Source organism: Bolinopsis microptera, chromosome 7 (genome assembly GCF_026151205.1).
Source record: "Bolinopsis microptera isolate Bmic1 chromosome 7, MBARI_Bmic_1.0, whole genome shotgun sequence".
Classification (NCBI taxonomy): Eukaryota; Metazoa; Ctenophora; class Tentaculata; order Lobata; family Bolinopsidae; genus Bolinopsis; species Bolinopsis microptera.
The window spans coordinates 4,728,301-4,753,188 of record NC_087078.1 but is presented as its reverse complement, the minus strand read 5'-3'; the positions used below and the strand labels follow the sequence as shown (position 1 = coordinate 4,753,188).

The 24,888-nt window shown below is 36.5% G+C and overlaps 2 protein-coding genes across 6 annotated transcripts in view; one reads left to right on the top strand and one right to left on the bottom strand.

The window, feature by feature from the left end:
* Positions 1-23,013, top strand: part of LOC134817931 (annexin A11-like) — a 114,136-nt gene extending 91,123 nt beyond the window's left edge. The window contains exons 2-13 of one of the 5 annotated variants that reach the window (XM_063827298.1): positions 6,987-7,171; positions 7,331-7,459; positions 7,601-7,691; positions 9,450-9,586; positions 14,452-14,498; positions 14,837-14,896; positions 15,209-15,275; positions 15,670-15,762; positions 17,008-17,083; positions 17,885-17,943; positions 18,343-18,465; positions 22,286-23,013. In XM_063827298.1, the coding sequence (XP_063683368.1) occupies positions 7,010-7,171; positions 7,331-7,459; positions 7,601-7,691; positions 9,450-9,586; positions 14,452-14,498; positions 14,837-14,896; positions 15,209-15,275; positions 15,670-15,762; positions 17,008-17,083; positions 17,885-17,943; positions 18,343-18,465; positions 22,286-22,336 (1,095 nt within the window). In that variant the 5' untranslated portion in view covers positions 6,987-7,009 and the 3' untranslated portion in view covers positions 22,337-23,013. The remainder of the gene's footprint in view (positions 1-6,986; positions 7,172-7,330; positions 7,460-7,600; positions 7,692-9,449; positions 9,587-14,451; positions 14,499-14,836; positions 14,897-15,208; positions 15,276-15,669; positions 15,763-17,007; positions 17,084-17,884; positions 17,944-18,342; positions 18,466-22,285) is intronic. The other 4 variants (XM_063827299.1, XM_063827300.1, XM_063827301.1 and 1 more) reach the window with 4 other exon arrangements.
* Positions 6,387-6,830, bottom strand: LOC134818179 (ctenidin-1-like). The gene has a single exon (XM_063827618.1). The coding sequence runs from the start codon at positions 6,828-6,830 to the stop codon at positions 6,387-6,389; it is 444 nt and encodes a 147-aa protein (XP_063683688.1).
* Positions 23,014-24,888: the final 1,875 nt, after the last annotated feature.

Genomic DNA, 24,888 nt, shown 5'->3' with positions numbered 1-24,888 from the left:
CACAAGTTATATCCTTGTGTTTGAGAAGAGCTCGTTAGAACTGCTTCCTTTCCCTTCAGTATCCCACAGTCTCTCGAGTTTCGTAACTGCCAGAGAACTCTCTTAAACAATTACTGTCCGTGAAACATTTGGTTCGTGAAAAAATTATCTGTGACAATCATGAATTATGTCCGATAAGCCATAAAGTAGTTACAGCTTTACAGGTGTGTAATTATCCAGTAAGCTGTCATTATTCTAGAGTGCATGTTTATTAAGTAGCTTAGTGTTGTCTTTATACTGGGGTGGTATTGTCTTTCGCCTTTTGCTTTATGAAACACATGATATTGCAGCTCTCGTTTTACAAATGTATGTTATATAAGTACTGTGCAACAAACTTACGGTACCTTCCTCTGCTCTTTATGAAAAACTTGTCTGTGATAATTATGAATTATGTCCAATAAGGTTATAGTTACAGCTTTACAGGTGTGTAATTGTCCAGTAAGCTGTTAACATGGTAGTTCCTTGTTTTAAATAATTCGAGTGCACTTTAAGTTTAACTACTTGGTATCAAGTGTAAATATGCTGTTCTTTGGAGACAAAGATCACTTCGTTTTAACGTTTAGAGATTTGGAAACAAAATGTAATAGCCGCCACTTTGATGTAACGTTTAGAGATTTGGAAACAAAATGTAATAGCCGTCAATTTGATGTAACGGTTAGAGATTTGGAGACAAAATGTAATAGCCGCCACTTTGTTTTAACGTTTAGAGATTTGGAAACAAAATGTAATAGCCGCCACTTTGTTGTAACGTTTAGAGATTTGGAAACAAAATGTAATAGCCGTCACTTTGTTGTAACGTTTAGAGATTTGGAGACAAAATGTAATAGCCGCCACTTTGATGTAACGCTTAGAGATTTGGAGACAAAATGTAATAGCCGCCACTTTGTTTTAACGTTTAGAGATTTGGAAACAAAATGTAATAGCCACCACTTTGTTTTAACGTTTAGAGATTTGGAAACAAAATTTAATAGCCGCCACTTTGGTGTAACGTTTAAAGATTTTGGGACAAAATGTAATAGCCGTCACTTTGTTGTAACGTTTAGAGATTTGGAAACAAAATGTAATAGACGTCACTTTGTTGTAACGTTTAAAAATTTGGAAACAAAATGTAATAGCCGTCACTTTGTTGTAACGTTTAGAGATTTGGAGACAAAATGTAATAGACGTCACTTTGTTGTAACGTTTAAAGATTTGGAAACAAAATGTAATAGCCGTCACTTTGTTGTAACGTTTAGAGATTTGGAGACAAAATGTAATAGCCGTCACTTTGTTGTAACGTTTAGAGATTTGGAGACAAAATGTAATAGCCGTCACTTTGTTGTAACGTTTAGAGATTTGGAGACAAAATGTAATAGCCGTCACTTTGTTGTAACGTTTAGAGATTTGGAGACAAAATGTAATAGCCGCCACTTTGTTGTAACGTTTAGAGATTTGGAGACAAAATGTAATAACCGCCACTTTGTTGTAACGTTTAGAGATTTGGAGACAAAATGTAATAACCGCCACTTTGTTGTAACATTTAGACAAGTTTGACCATTTGCATGATCTCTATTCCCTCTCATTATTCTAGAGTTCATATGTTTATTAAGTAGCTCAGTATTGTCTTTATACTGGGGGTGGTATTGTCTTTCGCCTTTTGCTTTATGAAACACATGATATTGCAGCTCTCGTTTTACAAATGTATGTTATAAGTACTTTGCAACAAACTTACGGTACCACTACCTTCCTCTGCTCTTTATGAAAAGAAAGTTTGCATTTCTATCTTTTTGAGTTTTTGCCATTTATATTCACCAGTTTATGTGTATTAGATATTGAAAATTGAACCTTTGCTTTATGAAATTGAGCTGATGAACTCCGACCCCGGGGTGTTTGTCAGTCACGTGACACACGAACAGACACTTGCGTAATAAAGTGACGTCGCACGCACAAACACGTGCGTTATAAAGTGACGTCACACGCACAAACACGTGCGTAATAGCGGGATGTCAGACGCGGTAGTATCTATTAACTTCGGTCAAATTGACAGCGGGTCAGTGATCGACCGGGATCCCGGCCCCTGCCCCGGATACGGCCGGGATTTGTGTTTTCCCCGGCCCCGGCCCCGGCAAAATAATTTTCAAAATCCCGGCCCCGGCCAGAGGCCCCCAATCCCGGCCCCGGCTGTTTTTGTCAATTTTTGTCGGGATTTCTCGTATTTTCTGCCTCAATTTAAACCGATAGATTATCAGAATTTATCTTGATTTTTAGACTTAAATTAAACACAAAATTTTCGGTAACATGACATCGAGTGAAAAATATAAATACGAGGACTTGACATCATTCCAGTTTGATATTCAGAAAATTTCAACTTTGAATTTTCAAAGAATGTAAAATATTAATGTTGATTAAAAAAGTTCGAGGTTGATTAAAAAGTTCGAGTAAAGTCATGTGTTCGTGTACCGTTTTCTTTCATATAACTAGTACAAACGTCAAACAATTCAGTTCAGGAGCAAAAAATAGTAGAGAGTGAGGCCGACTCAATGCAGATGATGATGATAGTCTGTCAGATCACAGATGACTACTCGTTTCCGGTGTCAGCTTCAGTGTCCGAAATATCTATGTCCGATGTTTCGTCTTCGCTCTGTCTCGATTCTGTCAATATGTTCATTATATGCAAGCCTCTTGATTTATAATCACCGAGTCTAGTAATTGTTTAAGAGAGTTCTCTGGCAGTTACGAAACTCGAGAGACTGTGGGATACTGAAGGGAAAGGAAGCAGTTCTAACGAGCTCTTCTCAAACACAAGGATATAACTTGTGAACTCGGCTAGTATATATGAAACATTTGTCATGGAGTTGTGGAGGGAGTTATGTGCCTCGCCGGGCTAAAGTAGCGGATGACCTTGCTGTACGGCAAGTTAAACAAGGATCTGAAACTACTAGGTTCCGTACAGACTCAACTCTGCACCCGTGTCAATATGTAACATGTTCATTATATGCAAGCCTCTTGATTTATAACAGGGGTTGGTAGAATACGGCTATTTGGAGCCACAAAGTCCTCCACAGGTGTTCTTTTTCCCCATTTAAGGAGTTTATATGAGTTTGATACGAGTTTCCGGAAACTTTCAAAAATTTTCAAAATTAGATTTAAAAATCCCGGCCCCGGCATATTTTAGCCAATCCCGGCCCCGGCCCCGGCCTTGGCAACATTCCAAAATCCTGGTTAATCCCGGCCCCGGCTGATTCAACTTGGTCCCGGCCCCGGCCCCGGCAAAATTTCGTCCCCGGTCGATCCCTGCAGCGGGTTTATAAGTTTATAAGTAAAACGGCTTTTCCCGGGCATTCTCACTTAAAGTTAAACACCCGGACTATAACTCTATAAGAAATGAAGAACCTTAACCTTTGATCTATACCTACTAGTACTACTCTACTATATCGCTGCAGTGTATATCGCTAATTTGACTTATTAATCGTTATAAAAATGTACATCATAGACGGTAAATTCCACTTGCTTTGGGTTTTAAATTCAGTTAAGTCACCACACAGAGCGTTGTAAGATAACTATATTATAGCTGTGTTACAAGTGTACACTTACAGTGTTCCGTGTACATTCCGTGTACATTCCGCGAACATTCCGTTTATAAACTTACAAATGACATTTGAAAACAGAAACTGGACCGTTTAATTCTGATACTTCTATCTTTCACACAATAATGTTCAAATTTTATTTGGATCGTTTGCACAGCTAGAGCGTAAAGCTTTCCATCGTCCACGTTTCTGTTCAGTATATATACCTATAGTTTAATTTTGGGTGGCGTCGTCTTATATATTGTTTCACGAGTGAATATTTATGTAAACTTTTAGTTTTGTAATTTTAATTTTTAGTTGTCGCTGATGATATCATGGTTTTGTATCATGATTAAAACATTTGTCTGACTCAACCGGTCGTTTCAATTTATATCCACCAGCGTGCGCTTTTTCGCATAGCGGGCTCTCACCAGCCCGCTGTCAAAGGGCCCGATATCTCTACAGCCCGCTCATGATATAGCCCGCTAACAAGTGACATTTAATTTGACCAGTAGCAATATAGCCCGGAGTTCTCTAAAATATTTTCAGTTTCTGTATCGTCTCCATGTGAAATTCCATAAGACAGCAACTTACAAGTTACTTAGAACTATAGTTAAAACCGGTTTAATTCATTAATGATGAATTCAATTGCAATAATCGTACAGTGAGCTAATTAGTGTAGTTTCTGTTTCTAAATTCCCACGGCAATATGCAGTGGATGTAAAGAATGTATCAACTGTAAACTCTGAGCGCACCCTTTATCGGACGCTATATTAGTTGTCACGCAGTTTGCCATGATTGGCTCATAATGAACACGTGACACTGACACACTGTTACTATGGTTACCAAATTCGTGGAGACGTCCAGACTAAATTCTAAGCCGGTGATCTCTATTATAGTATCGATAATTGTTTTGTGTTTACCATTTCAGTTGTGTTTACCATTTTCATTTCACTAGTTCAGTCGATAAATCTTGAAATGTAGGCCGAAATTTTACGTGTTATTCTATTGTGTTCCCGAAAGATATTCTGCCCTGTTTTTGTTTTGAAACTGCCATTTAAATTGATGTTATGAATTTGATCTTTAACTTTCATATTAAATGTCCATGATCAGACTGTGATCTCGAGCTCTCTGGGTTACTACTTTGAAGTGTCCAGCCACTCAGTAGCTGCTACAGAAACTGTAGTAACTGGTTACCCGGGTAACCCTGGTTACCCAGGTAACTGACATGATAATGACAACTAACTTGGTAGTAGAGGGCTCTGTGGCTACTGGTGGTGCTTGTTCTGGTTCCAGGGAGGGAGAGGGGAGAGAGGTAGAAAAGTATAGAGGAAGAGTAGGAGAGAAAGATGGGGAGAGGAGGAGAGAGGGAGATAAAGAGAGAGGGATAGAGGGATAGAGGGACGTAAGGAGAGTGGGAGAAGGAGAGAGGAAGATAGGGAGAGAGGGATAGAGGGATAGAGGGAGAGAGGGAGAGACGGAGAGAGGGAGAGAGGCCTATATTTTGATCGTTTACATTAAAATATGTACCTGAAACAATGAGCTGAAACATTGTTTGATAGCAGCCGGTTTTTCGTTCTATAGTCAGTCATTTTGGCCTGTTTTACATCTTAAACCTAAAGCAACATGATTTTTTCGTAACTTTTCTGAAATCTTGTACATTAATTTGCTGTGATTGTTGCAAACTGAAGCTTCGTGATAAACGCCCGCTGATGGATATACACGATATCATTCCTCGCCTCGAGGGCGGAACTATCGTATTAGAAACATGTTGAAACTGAAAGTAAAAGTGAAACTAAATTAAAAACGGATCTCTTGAAGAAACTAAAGTAAAAACTAAAAAACTAATATCTGTAAGAAAAAGCTCACGCTGGTGGATATAATCCACATCACCTCGACCCGCGGGCGGAAAAATCGTATAGCACTCGGGCCCGATGGGCCCTCCGTGCTATACGAAAATATGTCCTCCTCGGGCTAGCGCCCTCGGGGACATATGAAATATTGCACGCGCGTGCGCGTGCAATATTTTGTTCCGCCCGCGAGTCTCCGGTGATATGTATATGTATACCTAGTTTAATATAGACACGGCACGCAAAAGCCTCCATTCAGAAATTCAGATAGATCCGCGTAAGCAGAATCTATTTGATTGACAGCACTGAGTGCCCCTGGCCCCTTCCCGACTATTTTCACTCAAACACCTTATTCGGTACGAATTACGAAATTCGGTGGTTTTTCATTATTTTCGTAAATATTGGCTGTATTCCATCTCTTCAGACTGCTAAATATTGGCTGCATTCCATCTTTCAGACTGTTAAATATTGGCTGCATTCCATCTCTTCAGACTGCTAAATATTGGCTGCATTCCATTTCTTCTGACTGCTAAATATTGGCAGCATTCCATCTCTCAGACTGCTAAATATTGGCTGCATTCCATTTCTTCAGACTGCTAAATATTGGCTGCATTCCATTTCTTCAGACTGCTAAATATTGGCAGCATTCCATCTCTTCAGACTGCTAAATATTGGCTGGATTCTATTTCTTCAGACTGCTAAATATTAGCAGCATTCCATCTCTTCAGACTGCTAAATATTGGCTGCATTCCATCTCTAGAGGCTGCTAAATATTGGCTGCATTCCAAGTCTACGGACCGTTAAATATTGGGTGCCTCTGTAATGGTACAGTACACCTACTGCTGATGATACTGTCTACATGAAAGTATCTACATGAAATTGAGGCGGGGTTTACCAAACATTTTGCGTGGTTACGGCTTCCCACTAAAGCTTTGTGTTCCACTGTCAAGTGTTACCCCTTTTGAGAAAGTGCCACCATACTGTAGTGTTCTCCGTCATACTGCCCAATGCCGTATTGTCCTCTGCCGTATTGTCCTCCGCCGTATTGTCCTCTGCCGTATTGTCCTCTGCCGTATTGTCCTCCGCCGTATTGTCCTCCGCCGTAGTGTCCTCTGCCGTATTGTCCTCCGCCGTATTGTCCTCCGCCGTATTGTCCTCCGCCGTAGTGTCCTCTGCCGTAGTGTCCTCCGCCGTATTGTCCTCTGCCGTAGTGTCCTCTGCCGTAGTGTCCTCCGCCGTATTGTCCTCTGCCATATTGTCCTCTGCCGTATTGTCCTCCGCCGTATTGTCCTCCGCCATAGTTTCCTCTGCCGTAGTGTCCTCCGCCGTAGTGTCCTCTGCCGTATTGTCCTCTGCCGTAGTGCAAGCGGGACAACCTTATTTTCCCGATTTTCATTATGTATCGTCTGAGTAAAGCAATACTGCTGTATGATGTGTGAATATTATAGAGTGGGTTTGAACCGCCCTAGTGATTATAGTAGACTGCTGTGTTTATCAGTGTATTGTAGAGTACAACAACTGTATTCGTATAATCATGCCACCACCAATATAGGTAGTAAGACCCAGGGGACCACTATGCCCGGAACAATCACCCCAGCAACAGACTTTAGTGCTGACAAGGACTGTCAGGAACTGAGGAACGCTATGAAGGGTCTGGGAACTAACGAGACTAAAATAATAAACATCCTGGGAAACAGGAGCCGCGAACAGAGACTACAAATTGCTCTCGTGTTTAAGGTATCAAATATGTTATATATTATAAAACTTACTCCTTCATAAATATATATTATATTATAAGCTTCTCTTCGTCAACAGGGGACTTTTTTCTAAAACATTGAAATCAGTTAGAATAAAAATTCTTGAATTATTCAGATAAAACTTCTAATTTCCTTTCAGACGATGTACGGCAAAGATCTTCTAATGGAGTTTAAGTCGGAGTTAAGCGCCAACTTTCTCCGACTTTGCAAGTGCTTACTTTTCTCAATTCCTCAATACCTGGCCAAAGAACTTAAACGTGCAATGAAGGTTAGCTAAGAATATAGGTAAAACACGTATTACTGCAGTAGTATTAGCTGAGCACGTAATACTGCAGTAGTATAAGCTGAGTACGTAATACTGCAGTAATATTAGCTGAGCACGTATATTATACGTATTATATTACCGCAGGGAAGTGGTACGGACGAACGAGCACTAGTCGAGATCCTGGTGGGGTTGGATAATAGGGGTATTGCTGAAGTGAAGCACATTTATAAATCAAGTAGGTCCATTTTTGTATTATGTAGCCCAGAAGTAACTACTCACACGGGTAGAACGGCAACTTGGTCGTTTAGCTCCGGACAGTCTATGCAACGTCTATGCAACGTCCATGCAACAACAAAAGAACCGTCTATGCAACGTCTATGCAACGTCCCTGCACAATGAACACTCTATGCACACTCCCTGCACGGTCAGTCTATGCAACGTCTATGCAACGTCCCTGCACAGTACCATATGAACACCAACTTCCCGGTAGACCAACTTCCCGGTAGAACTACTTTTGTAATACTAATTTGTTGTAATTCTCCCCTGCTGCAGCTTTTCGCTATTTTCTGCTATTTGCATTTCTGATCTGTAAATAATTAATAATGTAATTATAGACTGTCCGGAGCTAAACGACCAACTTCCCAGAACGGCAACTTGGTCGTTTAGCTCCGGACAGTCTATGCAACGTCTATGCAACGTCCATGCAACAACAAAAGAACCGTCTATGCAACGTCTATGCAACGTCCCTGCACAATGAACACTCTATGCACACTCCCTGCACGGTCAGTCTATGCAACGTCTATGCAACGTCCCTGCACAGTACCATATGAACACCAACTTCCCGGTAGACCAACTTCCCGGTAGAACTACTTTTGTAATACTAATTTGTTGTAATTCTCCCCTGCTGCAGCTTTTCGCTATTTTCTGCTATTTGCATTTCTGATCTGTAAATAATTAATAATGTAATCGCATTATACGCAGTAAGATTAGTGTATATAATTCAATTGTGTGCTTTATCAGTTTATCTAACGTATTTTGGTGTTTTCCAAGGATCTTGCGCGAGACATAGTAAACATACCAGGTACTGAGTGTTTTCCCGGATTTAACATTTCACAATTAACTTTTCACTATATTATCACTGCATGAAGATCGCCATTATATTAGCATAGTAGTTAGTAGTATGTAGTTCCCTAACTATAGTACAACAAATAAGCTCAACATTTAAAAAAACTAGTTGGCAGCGCAATTGTGCATGAATTTTAGCATGATCAACTATAAGTTGAATTAATTCGTTTTCCTTATCTAACCTTAACTCGAGTTGCTTGGCATGTCACCAAAAGTTGTTAAAGTTCAGACAGCTCTCCACATATAAATTAACCTTTTAAACAATTTACCAAACAAACGAGCTTCTTATCTGCACAACTTCACCAGTAGTAACATAACTACAACTTTACCGTTCATCATGCAGTTTCTGGAGTATAAGTAAGTACTAAGTATCCACACACACAACTACTTCACTACACAGTACTGAGTACTGCAGCTATCATAAACAACCTAGCCTTCGTCAGAGTTTTGTCGGCACTATACCGAAAAAACCAGTCCCATATCTCTTATACCGTTTTCTTGATTTAACCATTCGTACATTACAGACACACACACGTCACACACCCACAGATTTATTGGGATTATTAGTATAGATACTAATATTACATACTACACTACTACACTACTATTACATACTATACTACTACACTGCTATGCTACTATTACATACTATACTACTATACTACTATACTACTATACTACTACACTACTATACTACTACACTACTATACTACTATCACATACTATACTACTATTACATACTATACTACTATAGTCTATACTACTATTACCTACTATATTACTACACTACTATACTACTATTACATACTACGATACTATACTGCTACACTACTATAATACTATTCGGGTGATAACTTTCTAATTTCAGTGTTTGAAGCAGAGTTGGAGCGGGAGATAGTGAGCGAGACGAGTGGCGACTTCAAGAGACTGGCTCTGAGTCTGCTACAGGGAAACAGGGACGAGAACGATGTGGTGGACAAGGAGGTGGCAAAGGAAGATGCCTTGGTAATACATTATACGTTATACGTTATACGTTATACGTTATACGTTATACGTTATACGTTATACGTTATACGTTATACGTTATACGTTATACGTTATACGTTATACGTTATACGTTATACGTTATACGTTATACGTTATACGTTATACGTTATACGTTATACGTTATACGTTATACGTTATACGTTATACGTTATACGTTATACGTTATACGTTATACGTTATACGTTATACGTTATACGTTATACGTTATACGTTATACGTTATACGTTATACGTTATACGTTATACGTTATACGTTATACGTTATACGTTATACGTTATACGTTATACGTTATACGTTATACGTTATACGTTATACGTTATACGTTATACGTTATACGTTATACGTTATACGTTATACGTTATACGTTATACGTTATACGTTATACGTTATACGTTATACGTTATACGTTATACGTTATACGTTATACGTTATACGTTATACGTTATACGTTATACGTTATACGTTATACGTTATACGTTATACGTTATACGTTATACGTTATACGTTATACGTTATACGTTATACGTTATACGTTATACGTTATACGTTATACGTTATACGTTATACGTTATACGTTATACGTTATACGTTATACGTTATACGTTATACGTTATACGTTATACGTTATACGTTATACGTTATACGTTATACGTTATACGTTATACGTTATACGTTATACGTTATACGTTATACGTTATACGTTATACGTTATACGTTATACGTTATACGTTATACGTTATACGTTATACGTTATACGTTATACGTTATACGTTATACGTTATACGTTATACGTTATACGTTATACGTTATACGTTATACGTTATACGTTATACGTTATACGTTATACGTTATACGTTATACGTTATACGTTATACGTTATACGTTATACGTTATACGTTATACGTTATACGTTATACGTTATACGTTATACGTTATACGTTATACGTTATACGTTATACGTTATACGTTATACGTTATACGTTATACGTTATACGTTATACGTTATACGTTATACGTTATACGTTATACGTTATACGTTATACGTTATACGTTATACGTTATACGTTATACGTTATACGTTATACGTTATACGTTATACGTTATACGTTATACGTTATACGTTATACGTTATACGTTATACGTTATACGTTATACGTTATACGTTATACGTTATACGTTATACGTTATACGTTATACGTTATACGTTATACGTTATACGTTATACGTTATACGTTATACGTTATACGTTATACGTTATACGTTATACGTTATACGTTATACGTTATACGTTATACGTTATACGTTATACGTTATACGTTATACGTTATACGTTATACGTTATACGTTATACGTTATACGTTATACGTTATACGTTATACGTTATACGTTATACGTTATACGTTATACGTTATACGTTATACGTTATACGTTATACGTTATACGTTATACGTTATACGTTATACGTTATACGTTATACGTTATACGTTATACGTTATACGTTATACGTTATACGTTATACGTTATCTATATTATATTTTAAACTTGACGAAATTTCCCCGGCAACGGGGACATAGAAGAAAAAACACCGAAAATCGACCTCAAAATGACCCTCTGGTGATGCCAAACCCAGCTCGCAAATGGAGTTGAAACCTCGCCATTTTTAGCAGGGTTGTAGAAAAAGGATAGGAATAGGCTATAGCATTCTTAGAATTTTGATTTAGGCTTTAGATTTTTTATAATTAACGTCGGAAGTGAGGTAAAATAACCGTTAGAATAATGTCGTTATTTTAGCAAAGGTTTACTGCGCTGTTGCGTAGCAACGTTAAAATGCACGTGCGCGAGCAATAACATCTTAACTACGCGCGTTGTTATGCTGTATGCTACGTCATAATTTCAAAACTAGCTCACATTTACGCTCACGCTATGACTTATATTCATAACTTTGGTTGTGACTGGTATTTTTTGATGCGGTAAAAAGTATCGTTTTGGGAATCCGAATACTAACAACGCTGTCGCCATTGTTAGATAAATTCCATTATGTCTACAGTATAACTAGGCAGTGCGCCATCGACAATAAGACGCGCGCGCTGACCATTGAATGGTTTTTTTGCTCTTATTTCGGCCAGCACATTATTTTGGAAACAATCGAAAAGTTATTATACTTCCCATATAACAATTTTGTTGAAATTTGGTCAGCTTACGTAAACACTTATGTTTTACTGAACCTAATTTAGTTTGAGCAATTTCGATGCTCAGAATTTGAGTTATCAACGAATTTATACCTATTTTGTCATTTTTAGACCTCTTAATCAAGGCCAATCTCTCCAAACTAAATTAGGTTCGGTAGTTAAGTATGATTAAAAGGTCCTGACAAATTTTCAGCATGATTTATGTTCAGGAACCGAAGATATGACAGAATAATACGACAAAAATCAACGAATTTCGTCAAATTACGCGACTTTTAAACCTAATTTTGCTCCAAAAGCCGCGCACCATCAAATATGGCACCTAGGCGAAACTCACTGATCATTCCAAAAAGGTATGATAAATTTGCTACTGTGAAAATTCTCACAGTCTCTAGAAAACGATGGTACAAAAATTTTGAAAATCCGAGCAAGTTTATTTTTATCATGCACCGCCTAGTATAACAGAGCTATATGATGAAGAGAAATTAAAACATAACTGATTTTTAAAATTTCCTCGAACAAAGCTTTCGACTAGCGGGTTTCTAGTACGTTATACGTTATACGTTATACGTTATACGTTATACGTTATACGTTATACGTTATACGTTATACGTTATACGTTATACGTTATACGTTATACGTTATACGTTATACGTTATACGTTATACGTTATACGTTATACGTTATACGTTATACGTTATACGTTATACGTTATACGTTATACGTTATACGTTATACGTTATACGTTATACGTTATACGTTATACGTTATACGTTATACGTTATACGTTATACGTTATACGTTATACGTTATACGTTATACGTTATACGTTATACGTTATACGTTATACGTTATACGTTATACGTTATACGTTATACGTTATACGTTATACGTTATACGTTATACGTTATACGTTATACGTTATACGTTATACGTTATACGTTATACGTTATACGTTATACGTTATACGTTATACGTTATACGTTATACGTTATACGTTATACGTTATACGTTATACGTTATACGTTATACGTTATACGTTATACGTTATACGTTATACGTTATACGTTATACGTTATACGTTATACGTTATACGTTATACGTTATCTATATTATATTTTAAACTTGACGAAATTTCCCCGGCAACGGGGACATAGAAGAAAAAACACCGAAAATCGACCTCAAAATGACCCTCTGGTGATGCCAAACCCAGCTCGCAAATGGAGTTGAAACCTCGCCATTTTTAGCAGGGTTGTAGAAAAAGGATAGGAATAGGCTATAGCATTCTTAGAATTTTGATTTAGGCTTTAGATTTTTTATAATTAACGTCGGAAGTGAGGTAAAATAACCGTTAGAATAATGTCGTTATTTTAGCAAAGGTTTACTGCGCTGTTGCGTAGCAACGTTAAAATGCACGTGCGCGAGCAATAACATCTTAACTACGCGCGTTGTTATGCTGTATGCTACGTCATAATTTCAAAACTAGCTCACATTTACGCTCACGCTATGACTTATATTCATAACTTTGGTTGTGACTGGTATTTTTTGATGCGGTAAAAAGTATCGTTTTGGGAATCCGAATACTAACAACGCTGTCGCCATTGTTAGATAAATTCCATTATGTCTACAGTATAAGTATAACAGAGCTATATGATGAAGAGAAATTAAAACATAACTGATTTTTAAAATTTCCTCGAACAAAGCTTTCGACTAGCGGGTTTCTAGTACGTTATACGTTATACGTTATACGTTATACGTTATACGTTATACGTTATACGTTATACGTTATACGTTATACGTTATACGTTATACGTTATACGTTATACGTTATACGTTATACGTTATACGTTATACGTTATACGTTATACGTTATACGTTATACGTTATACGTTATACGTTATACGTTATACGTTATACGTTATACGTTATACGTTATACGTTATACGTTATACGTTATACGTTATACGTTATACGTTATACGTTATACGTTATACGTTATACGTTATACGTTATACGTTATACGTTATACGTTATACGTTATACGTTATACGTTATACGTTATACGTTATACGCAAATCTTTGCACGTGCACGTGCAACACTGACACAGAATTTAGATTTAGTCTTTAGATTTTTTTATAATTAACGTCGGAGACGGAAGTGAGGAAAAATTGGCGACAGAATAATGGCGTAATTTCATCATTGTTTGACTACATCGTTGCTTAGCAACCTAGAAAGAGATTGCACGTGCGCGAGTAGGCACATATTAAGATATTAGTAACCTGCAACGCGCGTTGCCAATAACTCAATAATATGTCATCAGTCATGAATAGCTCAAATTTTAATTAACGCTCGCTCTACAACTATTCATAACTTTGGTTGTGATTGATATTTTTCGATGCGGTAAAAACTATCGTTTAGGGAATCTAAATATTTAGAACGTTGTCGTCATTGTCAAACAAAATCCATACTTTCTACAGTAATAAAGAGAAATTACAACATAACTGATTTTTTTAAATTTTCTCGAATAAAGCTTTTTTAGTAAAACATATTTAACTCAGTTCACCAGAAATAAAATCCATCAAATAACTAGTCCGGTGTAATTCTACCCATTCTAACAATGATATAATTCTTACCAGGAACTTTTCAACGCGGGAATTAACAGATTTGGAACGGATGAGTCCAAGTAAGTTAACAAAACATTAAAACATTCCCTGTCAATAAACCGATAGCTTCATGAAATATTAGTACCAACAAAGAATTATGGAGGCATTCTTGTAGATACATTTTGGTTAAGATAAACATTGAAGTAACAACGTTAAATAAAGTATAAGAAGTACGTATTACTATTACCATCAGATTATATATACAGACTACTTTTTGTAGCCCCACATTTTCATACAAGTTTACTTTTTGTAGCCCCACATTTTCATAAAGCTTACTATAGACTTTTTGTAGCCCCACGTTTCCATACAAGTTTACTTTTCGTAGCCCCACATTTCCATACAAGTTTACTTTTTGTAGCCCCACATTTCCTGTTGGAGTATTTCGAAATAAGCTATTGACCCGTCGCTACGAAGATAGGTAAGTTTATCAGCTACAAAACTGAAGCGAATATTGCCAAACCCTGCAGACGGAGTGCGCTAATATAATGTCAATGATAGCTGCTGTTTGATAAAGCTATAAAGATTGAGAACACTTCCTTATACTTATACTACTAGTACTATACTTACAGTCTTGCTTTCATTATCCTACATAGGTGATAGGATGAAAATCGACCTTACATCTTTTAATATTTATTTAAATGGAAATTAAAATTAAAGATGCTATTATAGTATTATCTTATTATATTAGCTTGTACCTTGGTTTGATAAAGCCTAACCTCGCACTTCGCAGGTTCAACAGTATTCTGTGCGCTAGAAGTTATCGTCATCTCAAGATGGTGTTCGCTGAGTACAAGATGGTGAGTTACTTTAATTTTTTCACAACACTAATGGTTATGGTGGTAGGGAAAACTAATCGTGCTTGGTCTAATTACTACACGTCGAAACTATTGTTTAAAATTCGATTTTGAAATTGTTCTCAAGAAAATGTTTCTCGCACCGTTCTACGCCGACCTTATTTCATGGCGGCAACTTTTTATACAACGCCTTCTAAGATATATAGTTGATTATCTCTTATATTACTTGATAAGTAAGATAAGTATAAGATAAGAAATGTTACAATTTCTGATCCGTGTACGTACTAAGATTCAACTCGTTGCTCTTAGGTAATTACTAACTTTAGGAGGCAAAGGTTGTAGAAGAAAGTACTGATCAATCTTTCTGATCTGAAATTTTCTTTTCCCCAATGTCTAGAAATACAGGCGTGAATTGACAAGTGATATGCAGAAACTTTTGGAATGGCGAAAAAACGTCACAATCGAGCCAAAAACCTCAGAGAGGGCCGGGGTAGGAATAAGCTAACTACATACTAATTAGCTGACTTCTTACTAATTAGCTGACTACATACTAAAGAGCTGACTTCATATTAATTAGCTGACTACATAATAATTAGCTGACTGAATACTAATAAGCTGACTTCATACTAATTAGTTGACTACATACCAATCAGCTGACTAACTTACTAATTAGCTGACTACTTACTTATTAGCTGACTACATACTAATTAGCTGACTACATACTAATTAGCTCACTAAATACTAATAAGCTGACTAAATAATAATTAGTTGACTAACTTACTAATTAGCTGACTACATACTAATTAGTTGACTACATACCAATCAGCAGACTAACTTACTAATTAGCTGACTACATACTAATTAGCTCACTAAATACTACTTAGCTGACTACATACTAATTAGTTGACTACATACCAATCAGCAGACTAACTTGCTGATGTTGGTATTACTACTCTCTAACGCTATTGCAATTCAAACTTATTGCAGATTGCTGGAACCTTTCAAAGTTTAACTGAAAGAAGTTGGAAAATTTGCTAAAAATTTCCAAACATTATAAATATAATTATTGTATCAGCTCCTAAAATTTAGACAAATTGTAAATATTATTATAGTTAACATATTGAATACCCTATCAGACTTAATTTGAACGGACATTATTTGGACGCTAGAGGCCCTAGCGTTCAATTTAATGTCCGTTTATTTTAATGTTCGTAATTATGTCCGTTCACGCAATCCCCGGTCAAATAACGTCTGATAAGGTATACTCATGTCTCAAACACGTACAAATTCGACTCATGACATGTAATACATTCAAACTTCAATGAAATCATCTCCAACAAAAACTTGTATAAACGCTGCAATGCTGGACCGTTGACCGTAGTTGGTGGAGAATGTTAAGGCACGTTTTGCGGGGTCCTGTTGATGGACGAGTTGTTTTCCTCCCTCATTTCCTCCCTCATAACGACATATCGAGGGTGACTGTAGTGCAAAGATTGATGATTTATTAAACCTCGGTTCAAACAAGTAGCTCTCACTACATTTAATGCACTACAGTACAGTACAGTACAGTACAGTACAGTACAGTACAGTACAGTACAGTACAGTACAGTACAGTACAGTACAGTACAGTACAGTACAGTACAGTACAGTACAGTACAGTACAGTACAGTACAGTACAGTACAGTACAGTACAGTACAGTACAGTACATGTTATACCTAACTTATACTCCACCAGGTAGCAGGGGAAGATATCGAGAAATCTATCAGATCAGAAATGTCGGGAGAACTGGAATTAGGATTCCTTTCTATCAGTAAGTATTATTACATACTACATACTACATACTACATACTACATACTACATACTACATACTACATACTACATACTACATACTACATACTACATACTACATACTACATACTACATACTACATACTACATACTACATACTACATACTACATACTACATACTACATACTACATACTACATACTACATACTACATACTACATACTACATACTACATACTACATACTACATACTACATACTACATACTACATACTACATACTACATACTACATACTACATACTACATACTACATACTACATACTACATACTACATACTACATACTACATACTACATACTACATACTACATACTACATACTACATACTACATACCACATACCACATACCACATACCACATACCACATACCACATACTACATACTACATACTACATACTACATACTACATACTACATACTACATACTACATACTACATACTACATACTACATACTACATACTACATACTACATACTACATACTACATACTACATACTACATACTACATACTACATACTACATACTACATACTACATACTACATACTACATACTACATACTACATACTACATACTACATACTACATACTACATACTACATACTACATACTACATACTACATACTACATACTACATACTACATACTACATACTACATACTACATACTACATACTACATACTACATACTACATACTACATACTACGTACTACATACTACATACTACATACTTCAAGTCTCATTATCGTAATGAAACTCTAATTTTTTTCAGTTAAAAGGATAAAAAATACACCAACATATTTTGCAGAGGAGCTTTACAAGTCGATGAAGGTAAATTAAACAATGTCTGATTGATCGTTACTGTAGAATGCACCTGTTAGATTATTATTATTTTATTATTTAGTGGTAATCGATTGAATTTGTATTCATGGGTTTATTGTTGTTTCCAGCTTTCCAGGCAAAGCCTGGCATGGTTTTTGAGGGGAAAACAACAACAATTAGCAAAAATTGATAATAATATACTCACCTCACTCCTCAGGGTCTGGGAATTGATAATAATATGCTCTCCTCAGGACCTAGGAACTGATAATAATATACTCACCTCACTCCTCAGGGTCTGGGAATTGATAATAATATGCTCTCCTCAGGACCTAGGAACTGATAATAATATGCTCTCCTCACTCCTCAGGATCTGAGAACTGATTATAATTGATAATATGCTCTCCTTAGGGTCTGGGAACTGATGATGATCAACTGATAAGAATAATAGTGTGGAGATCTGAAATAGACCTGGTGGAGATAAAGGGAGCATTTGAAAGTTTGTACGCCAAACCTCTCCGAGACTTCATTAAAGTTAGTAACAAACCTCTCCGAGACTTCATTAAAGTTAGTAACAAACCTCTCCGAGACTTCATTAAAGTTAGTAACAAACCTCTCCGAGACTTCATTAAAGTTAGTAACAAACCTCTCCGAGACTTCATTATAGTTAGTAACAAACCTCTCCGAGACTTCATTATAGTTAGTAACAAACCTCTCCGAGACTTCATTATAGTTAGTAACAAACCTCTCCGAGACTTCATTAAAGTTAGTAACAAACCTCTCCGAGACTTCATTAAAGTTAGTAACAAACCTCTCCGAGACTTCATTAAAGTTAGTAACAAACCTCTCCGAGACTTCATTAAAGTTAGTAACAAACCTCTCCAAGACTTCATTAAAGTTAGTAACAAACCTCTCCGAGACTTCATTAAAGTTAGTAACAAACCTCTCCGAGACTTCATTAAAGTTAGTAACAAACCTCTCCGAGACTTCATTAAAGTTAGTAACAAACCTCTCCGAGACTTCATTAAAGTTAGTAACAAACCTCTCCGAGACTTCATTAAAGTTAGTAACAAACCTCTCCGAGACTTCATTAAAGTTAGTAACAAACCTCTCCGAGACTTCATTAAAGTTAGTAACAAACCTCTCCGAGACTTCATTGAAGTTAGTAACAAACCTCTCCGAGACTTCATTGAAGTTAGTAACAAACCTCTCCGAGACTTCATTAAAGTTAGTAACAAACCTCTCCGAGACTTCATTAAAGTTAGTAACAAACCTCTCCGAGACTTCATTAAAGTTAGTAACAAACCTCTCCGAGACTTCATTAAAGTTAGTAACAAACCTCTCCGAGACTTCATTAAAGTTAGTAACAAACCTCTCCGAGACTTCATTAAAGTTAGTAACAAACCTCTCCGAGACTTCATTGAAGTTAGTAACAAACCTCTCCGAGACTTCATTAAAGTTAGTAACAAACCTCTCCGAGACTTCATTAAAGTTAGTAACAAACCTCTCCGAGACTTCATTGAAGTTAGTAACAAACCTCTCCGAGACTTCATTAAAGTTAGTAACAAACCTCTCCGAGACTTCATTAAAGTTAGGTAACAAACCTCTCCGAGACTTCATTAAAGTTAGTAACAAACCTCTCCGAGACTTCATTAAAGTTAGTAACAAACCTCTCCCAGACTTCATTAAAGTTAGTAACAAACCTCTCCGAGACTTCATTATAGTTAGTAACAAACCTCTCCCAGACTTCATTAAAGTTAGTAACAAACCTCTCCGAGACTTCATTAAAGTTAGTAACAAACCTCTCCGAGACTTCATTGAAGTTAGTAACAAACCTCTCCGAGACTTCATTAAAGTTAGTAACAAACCTCTCCGAGACTTCATTGAAGTTAGTAACAAACCTCTCCGAGACTTCATTAAAGTTAGTAACAAACCTCTCCGAGACTTCATTAAAGTTAGTAACAAACCTCTCCGAGACTTCATTAAAGTTAGTAACAAACCTCTCCCAGACTTCATTAAAGTTAGTAACAAACCTCTCCCAGACTTCATTAAAGTTAGTAACAAACCTCTCCGAGACTTCATTAAAGTTAGTAACAAACCTCTCCGAGACTTCATTATAGTTAGTAACAAACCTCTCCGAGACTTCATTAAAGTTAGTAACAAACCTCTCCGAGACTTCATTGAAGTTAGTAACAAACCTCTCCGAGACTTCATTAAAGTTAGTAACAAACCTCTCCGAGACTTCTCTCCGAGACTTCATTAAAGTTAGTAACAAACCTCTCCGAGACTTCATTAAAGTTAGTAACAAACCTCTCCGAGACTTCATTGAAGTTAGTAACAAACCTCTCCGAGACTTCATTAAAGTTAGTAACAAACCTCTCCGAGACTTCATTAAAGTTGGTAACAAACCTCTCCGAGACTTCATTAAAGTTAGTAACAAACCTCTCCGAGACCCAAAATCGCTATATTCAGGTGCACAAAAAAAGCAATTTTGCAGCTTCATGACTATCGGGAAGTAGTTTTTTTTTTGTTCTACGACAGATTGTCGTAAGACGTAATCGGTAATATATGTAAAAAGATAAAAGTATAAACATACATAAACTAAATATATATTCAGGACGGTTTGCCTCTCAGTTGTAGCCTGAATTCAAATGTCCGCAGATTTATAGTTATACGAAATACCTACAGTCATTTCGGACTACAGATCTTCAAGTCAATTTTTTTTAGTTACTTTGTAAAAAAAATAATTTTGTGATTTAGTATTTTCTGGTGTTGGGCCATCCCTTAGGTTTTGGAGCTCAGTTCTGCTTTTTATTGTCATACGTTGTATGACCCGCCGCGCACTAGTAGTAGAGGCTCTTACGGGCAAAAAGACGTGTTTTCTGCTACGAGTTTAGAGACCTAACCGCTAATTGGACACAATAGTATGATGTCTAAGGATCGATAATATGTTAAGAAGTATAAATTTGGCCTTATTAGTCACGTGCTATACCAATGCGCGTTTTAAACTTTGACAGTCTATTACTCTAAGGCAAATAAAGTAATTATATTCATATTTTGTCAGCAATAAGATCACATTATTTTCTATTTAGTGTGAAAATATGAGCTAGAACGGACATAATCTCGCTGAGTTATAGCTGTTTGAAATTTATGATGAACGCGCGGGTGCCAATTGATAACAACTAAATGCTTTTGCGCGTAGTGCGCGTCGAAAATTTGGCAAAAACGCTTGCGGAGTGACAATATTCAAACTTCGATAAAGTATATGAAGTGGGTACTTCTCGGAAAGGAAAAATTTAGGCAAACACGATGTGACTATTTTTGGGTTGATTTAATACAACTGCAAAAAATTATTCAAACTTCAAGCAAAAAAGTCAAAATTTTTACCACTTTTTTGGATTTTTACCTCAGAACAAATAGAGGGATTTGTTTTATTTTTATACAATCTTGTGCGGCTGTCTTTTAGCTATCTTTATGCAAGTTTTGCCGACATGCCAACAAAATTAACTTGCTCAAAATATCAAAAAACATGGTTTTTTGGCCTATTTTTGGCCCAAAAATCGGTTTTTTGCGATTTTACCCCAGAACAATCAGTCCAATCATCTTGAAACCACTTTCAATCGATTCTACGGTCAAAAATACGTCTAGTAAGGTGTATCTGGGGTCCCTAACGTATCGAGCAGACAATGCCCGTAAGAGCCTCTACTATAGTGCGCGGCTCCCCCTGTATCGTTGAAACTCTATTATAGTAAAACGACCGTGGGGGTCACGATGTGATACAAGCTTTTTATAGGTATATATTGACACATATGCTGGTTTAAAAGTTGAAAATCGATTAGATCATGCTTTCCCAAAACTGTTAAAATTAAATTACATATATCAATATAATACTGCAACTTGAATGGATATAAAGTGCTATATTCAGTCAGATATCAAGAAATATGCTGATTCAAATACAAGTAAATGTTTTAAAAGATATAATTTTGAGATCGTTGAAATTACTTCACGATTCAGCTCAATGGAGTTCTCAGTTTTACTTTTACAATTTAACTTTGTAAAGGACCCTTACATCAACCAAAAGGAAGTAATAGTTTTAACCAAAGCCCTAAATTAGGTAAAGTGGACATGAATCGCCAGTGTCTCCTTTTTTCAAACAAAAGGAAATGATATCAAGTTAAGTTACCGTACCCATTTGCAAAATGATACCAAGAATAGAGTCACTTCACTGCTGCACTAACTGAGCTTGTGGTAGTCTGCAGGCCGGTTTCATTCTCAGTATCATTTTGCGTATGGGTACGGCGACAGTCCGGAATGACTTATCAATTTTTTGGGAATGATTGTGATTACTTTGCAGGAAGACACGAGTGGGGACTTCAAGACTCTCCTTCTAACAATCCTCAAATAAACGAATCCTGTGACTTCAACATGTCGCCCCACTCCAACTCGTCCCATTACAATCATTGTAATGTAATCATCTTCTGTCTTTATCGCTGTGTAATAGTAACAATGTTACAATGTTATTAACATAAGTCATTCTATTAATTTGCTTCAAGTTTTATAAAAATTTTAAAGATTTTCTTCCCTGCAGTTAAACTTAATAGAATCGTTTAAACAGATGTATTGCTATTGCTATTTCTATCGAATTTATTAGTCGATAAGTTTCTTATAAATGTATGAATTAAATTTTCTTTTTTCAATACAGAACCTCAATATTGAGACTATTCTTGCACGAAGATTTTGATTTTTAATTATCTTTAAATATGGACGCGGATAAAAATATCTATCCGCTTAAAGGGCAAATAAAATGCCATGAATTTCTAAATAAATTATCTTTTTTTCTAAATCACTGTTCGAGCAAATAATTTTGCGACCTCACTTAATTTTATCGCCTTTTCACAAAAATTAACTTACATTCTACGAATTACATGTATTGCCATTGGACATCCCATTTATCTCTTCTAACTAACTGCTGGTACAGATTGTAAGTATTCACAGACATATATATCGCCCCTGATATTTCATGATTTTTATAAAACAGAATAGTTTGAAATATAATTTGGAACATTACAGTAACGTTATTCAAACAAGCGTACTAAATCACTCTACAGTCGATCTTCGAGATTGCTTTAAAAGGGCCCCCGACAGTTGAAACCAACTTCAATCGATGTATTTTCGGACGCTGATTCCGAATCACCCCCATGACTTAAGGTTAAAATGCTCCCCTGACGAGATATAGGCGAAAAACTGTCTCGATCACGTGATATGACCGTATAAGGAAGTTAGTCTAATTTCTCGTTAGGGTTAGGGTTTCAGCATCTGCTTTTGTTAAGGATTGGGTTAGGGTTAGGGTTGGGATCAGATAAGAGGGTTAGGGTTTCGAATAGTCGTTCAGGACCAGCTAGAGAACGGGTTGAAAAAGTCACGTGACAGTCGAGTGTAGAGTGATTAATTATCATCCTTATTCAAATCTCAAACAGAAAAAGTATATTTCAAAACTTTGTGTTTTGATCATATGATCGTGGGTGTATAGTGATTTTGATTGCATAATTTTGATTGGGCTGTGATGGTGAGTGAGAACTTTGTAGTTTCAGTAACTCTGTCAAATGAACAGCAAACTGAGGAGTTGTCATACGTTGTAGACCTGCCCCGCACGACTGCGCGGCTGTATCGTGGCCACGATACTACCACTTAGTGAAACGACAATGGGGGTCACGACGTGATACAACTGAGGAGTGGGTGAGCACAATACAAACGCGAGAACAGCAAAGAGGCCGGCGGCACAAAACGGCACACACGGAAAAGACACAGAAACTAAGCCGTGTGCGGTAAGTTAGCCACTAGCTGCAGTGTCTGAGTCCTGAGATCCGGTGTTACCCCGCAGGAGGCCTCCAAATAAGGTACCGTGATGAACTGTTCGAGAGCAAGGCAGCTCTAACTGATAATGAAAACTGAAGATGTAGACTGAACGTGACGGGAAGTAAAGAAAAAGGGATGGGAAGGATCCAGCTAAGGTCTGGCTCATGTCAGGATTCAGGAAGTGATGAAAACCTCACAAACAAAATCATCCGTGGCTGTCTACCCCGTACGTAGGCAGTTTCCGAGATTTCAAGTATCAGGATACACTAAAACAGTGCAGATCAGCTGATTACGACCAGGGTCCTCACGGACACCCCGCCTCGGAAGTCGAGCCAAAGCCCTGCTTTCGATGCTTATGTCTACTGGTGCTCTGGTGGAACCTTCATAACCTTCGATGACAAACACTTAACAATCGACCCGAGCATTTATTGCACGCAACAATATTTCTTATCTAATTAAATTCATAAAAATGTTTAATTTTTTCTTTAGTCTGCCAGCAAATCATAAAGCAAGTTGTCCTTCATCGTGGTGACTTTGATATCTTTAAAACTGAAAATACCATACACTCATTTAAACGTACTATTGCACGAGAACGTCTTAAAGATTTTAAAATGAATTAATATTAACTATATTACTTTTATCACTAAGTAATATTAACTATATTACTAAGTAATATTATAGTTAATATATTAAATATATTATTTAATAATATAGTTAATATATTCTGTCGCAATTTTGTTGCAAAGTCTTAAAGTTAGAGCTTATAGTTATACTTAATGATTTATAGGTACCCTGATATGAAAAACCTGAATGGTTTTTTTTCCCCAATCGAACTTTTTTCCTGACTTGTTCAAAGAATATAAAGTTTAATAGTTTCACAACTCTATGCTTCATTACACTAGTTACTTGATCGAATATGCTCATCTAATTGTTAACGAATTTGAGGCTAGTTAATTACAGATCGATTACCAAGAGACTTGACACCACGTGGTGTTGTCTATCAGTATAAATCATTAGCGTTACCATGACGATAACGATGTAACTACCAACACTAACTGTTAAGGTGATCACCGAATCGTTAAACATCGCCTTTAGGAACTG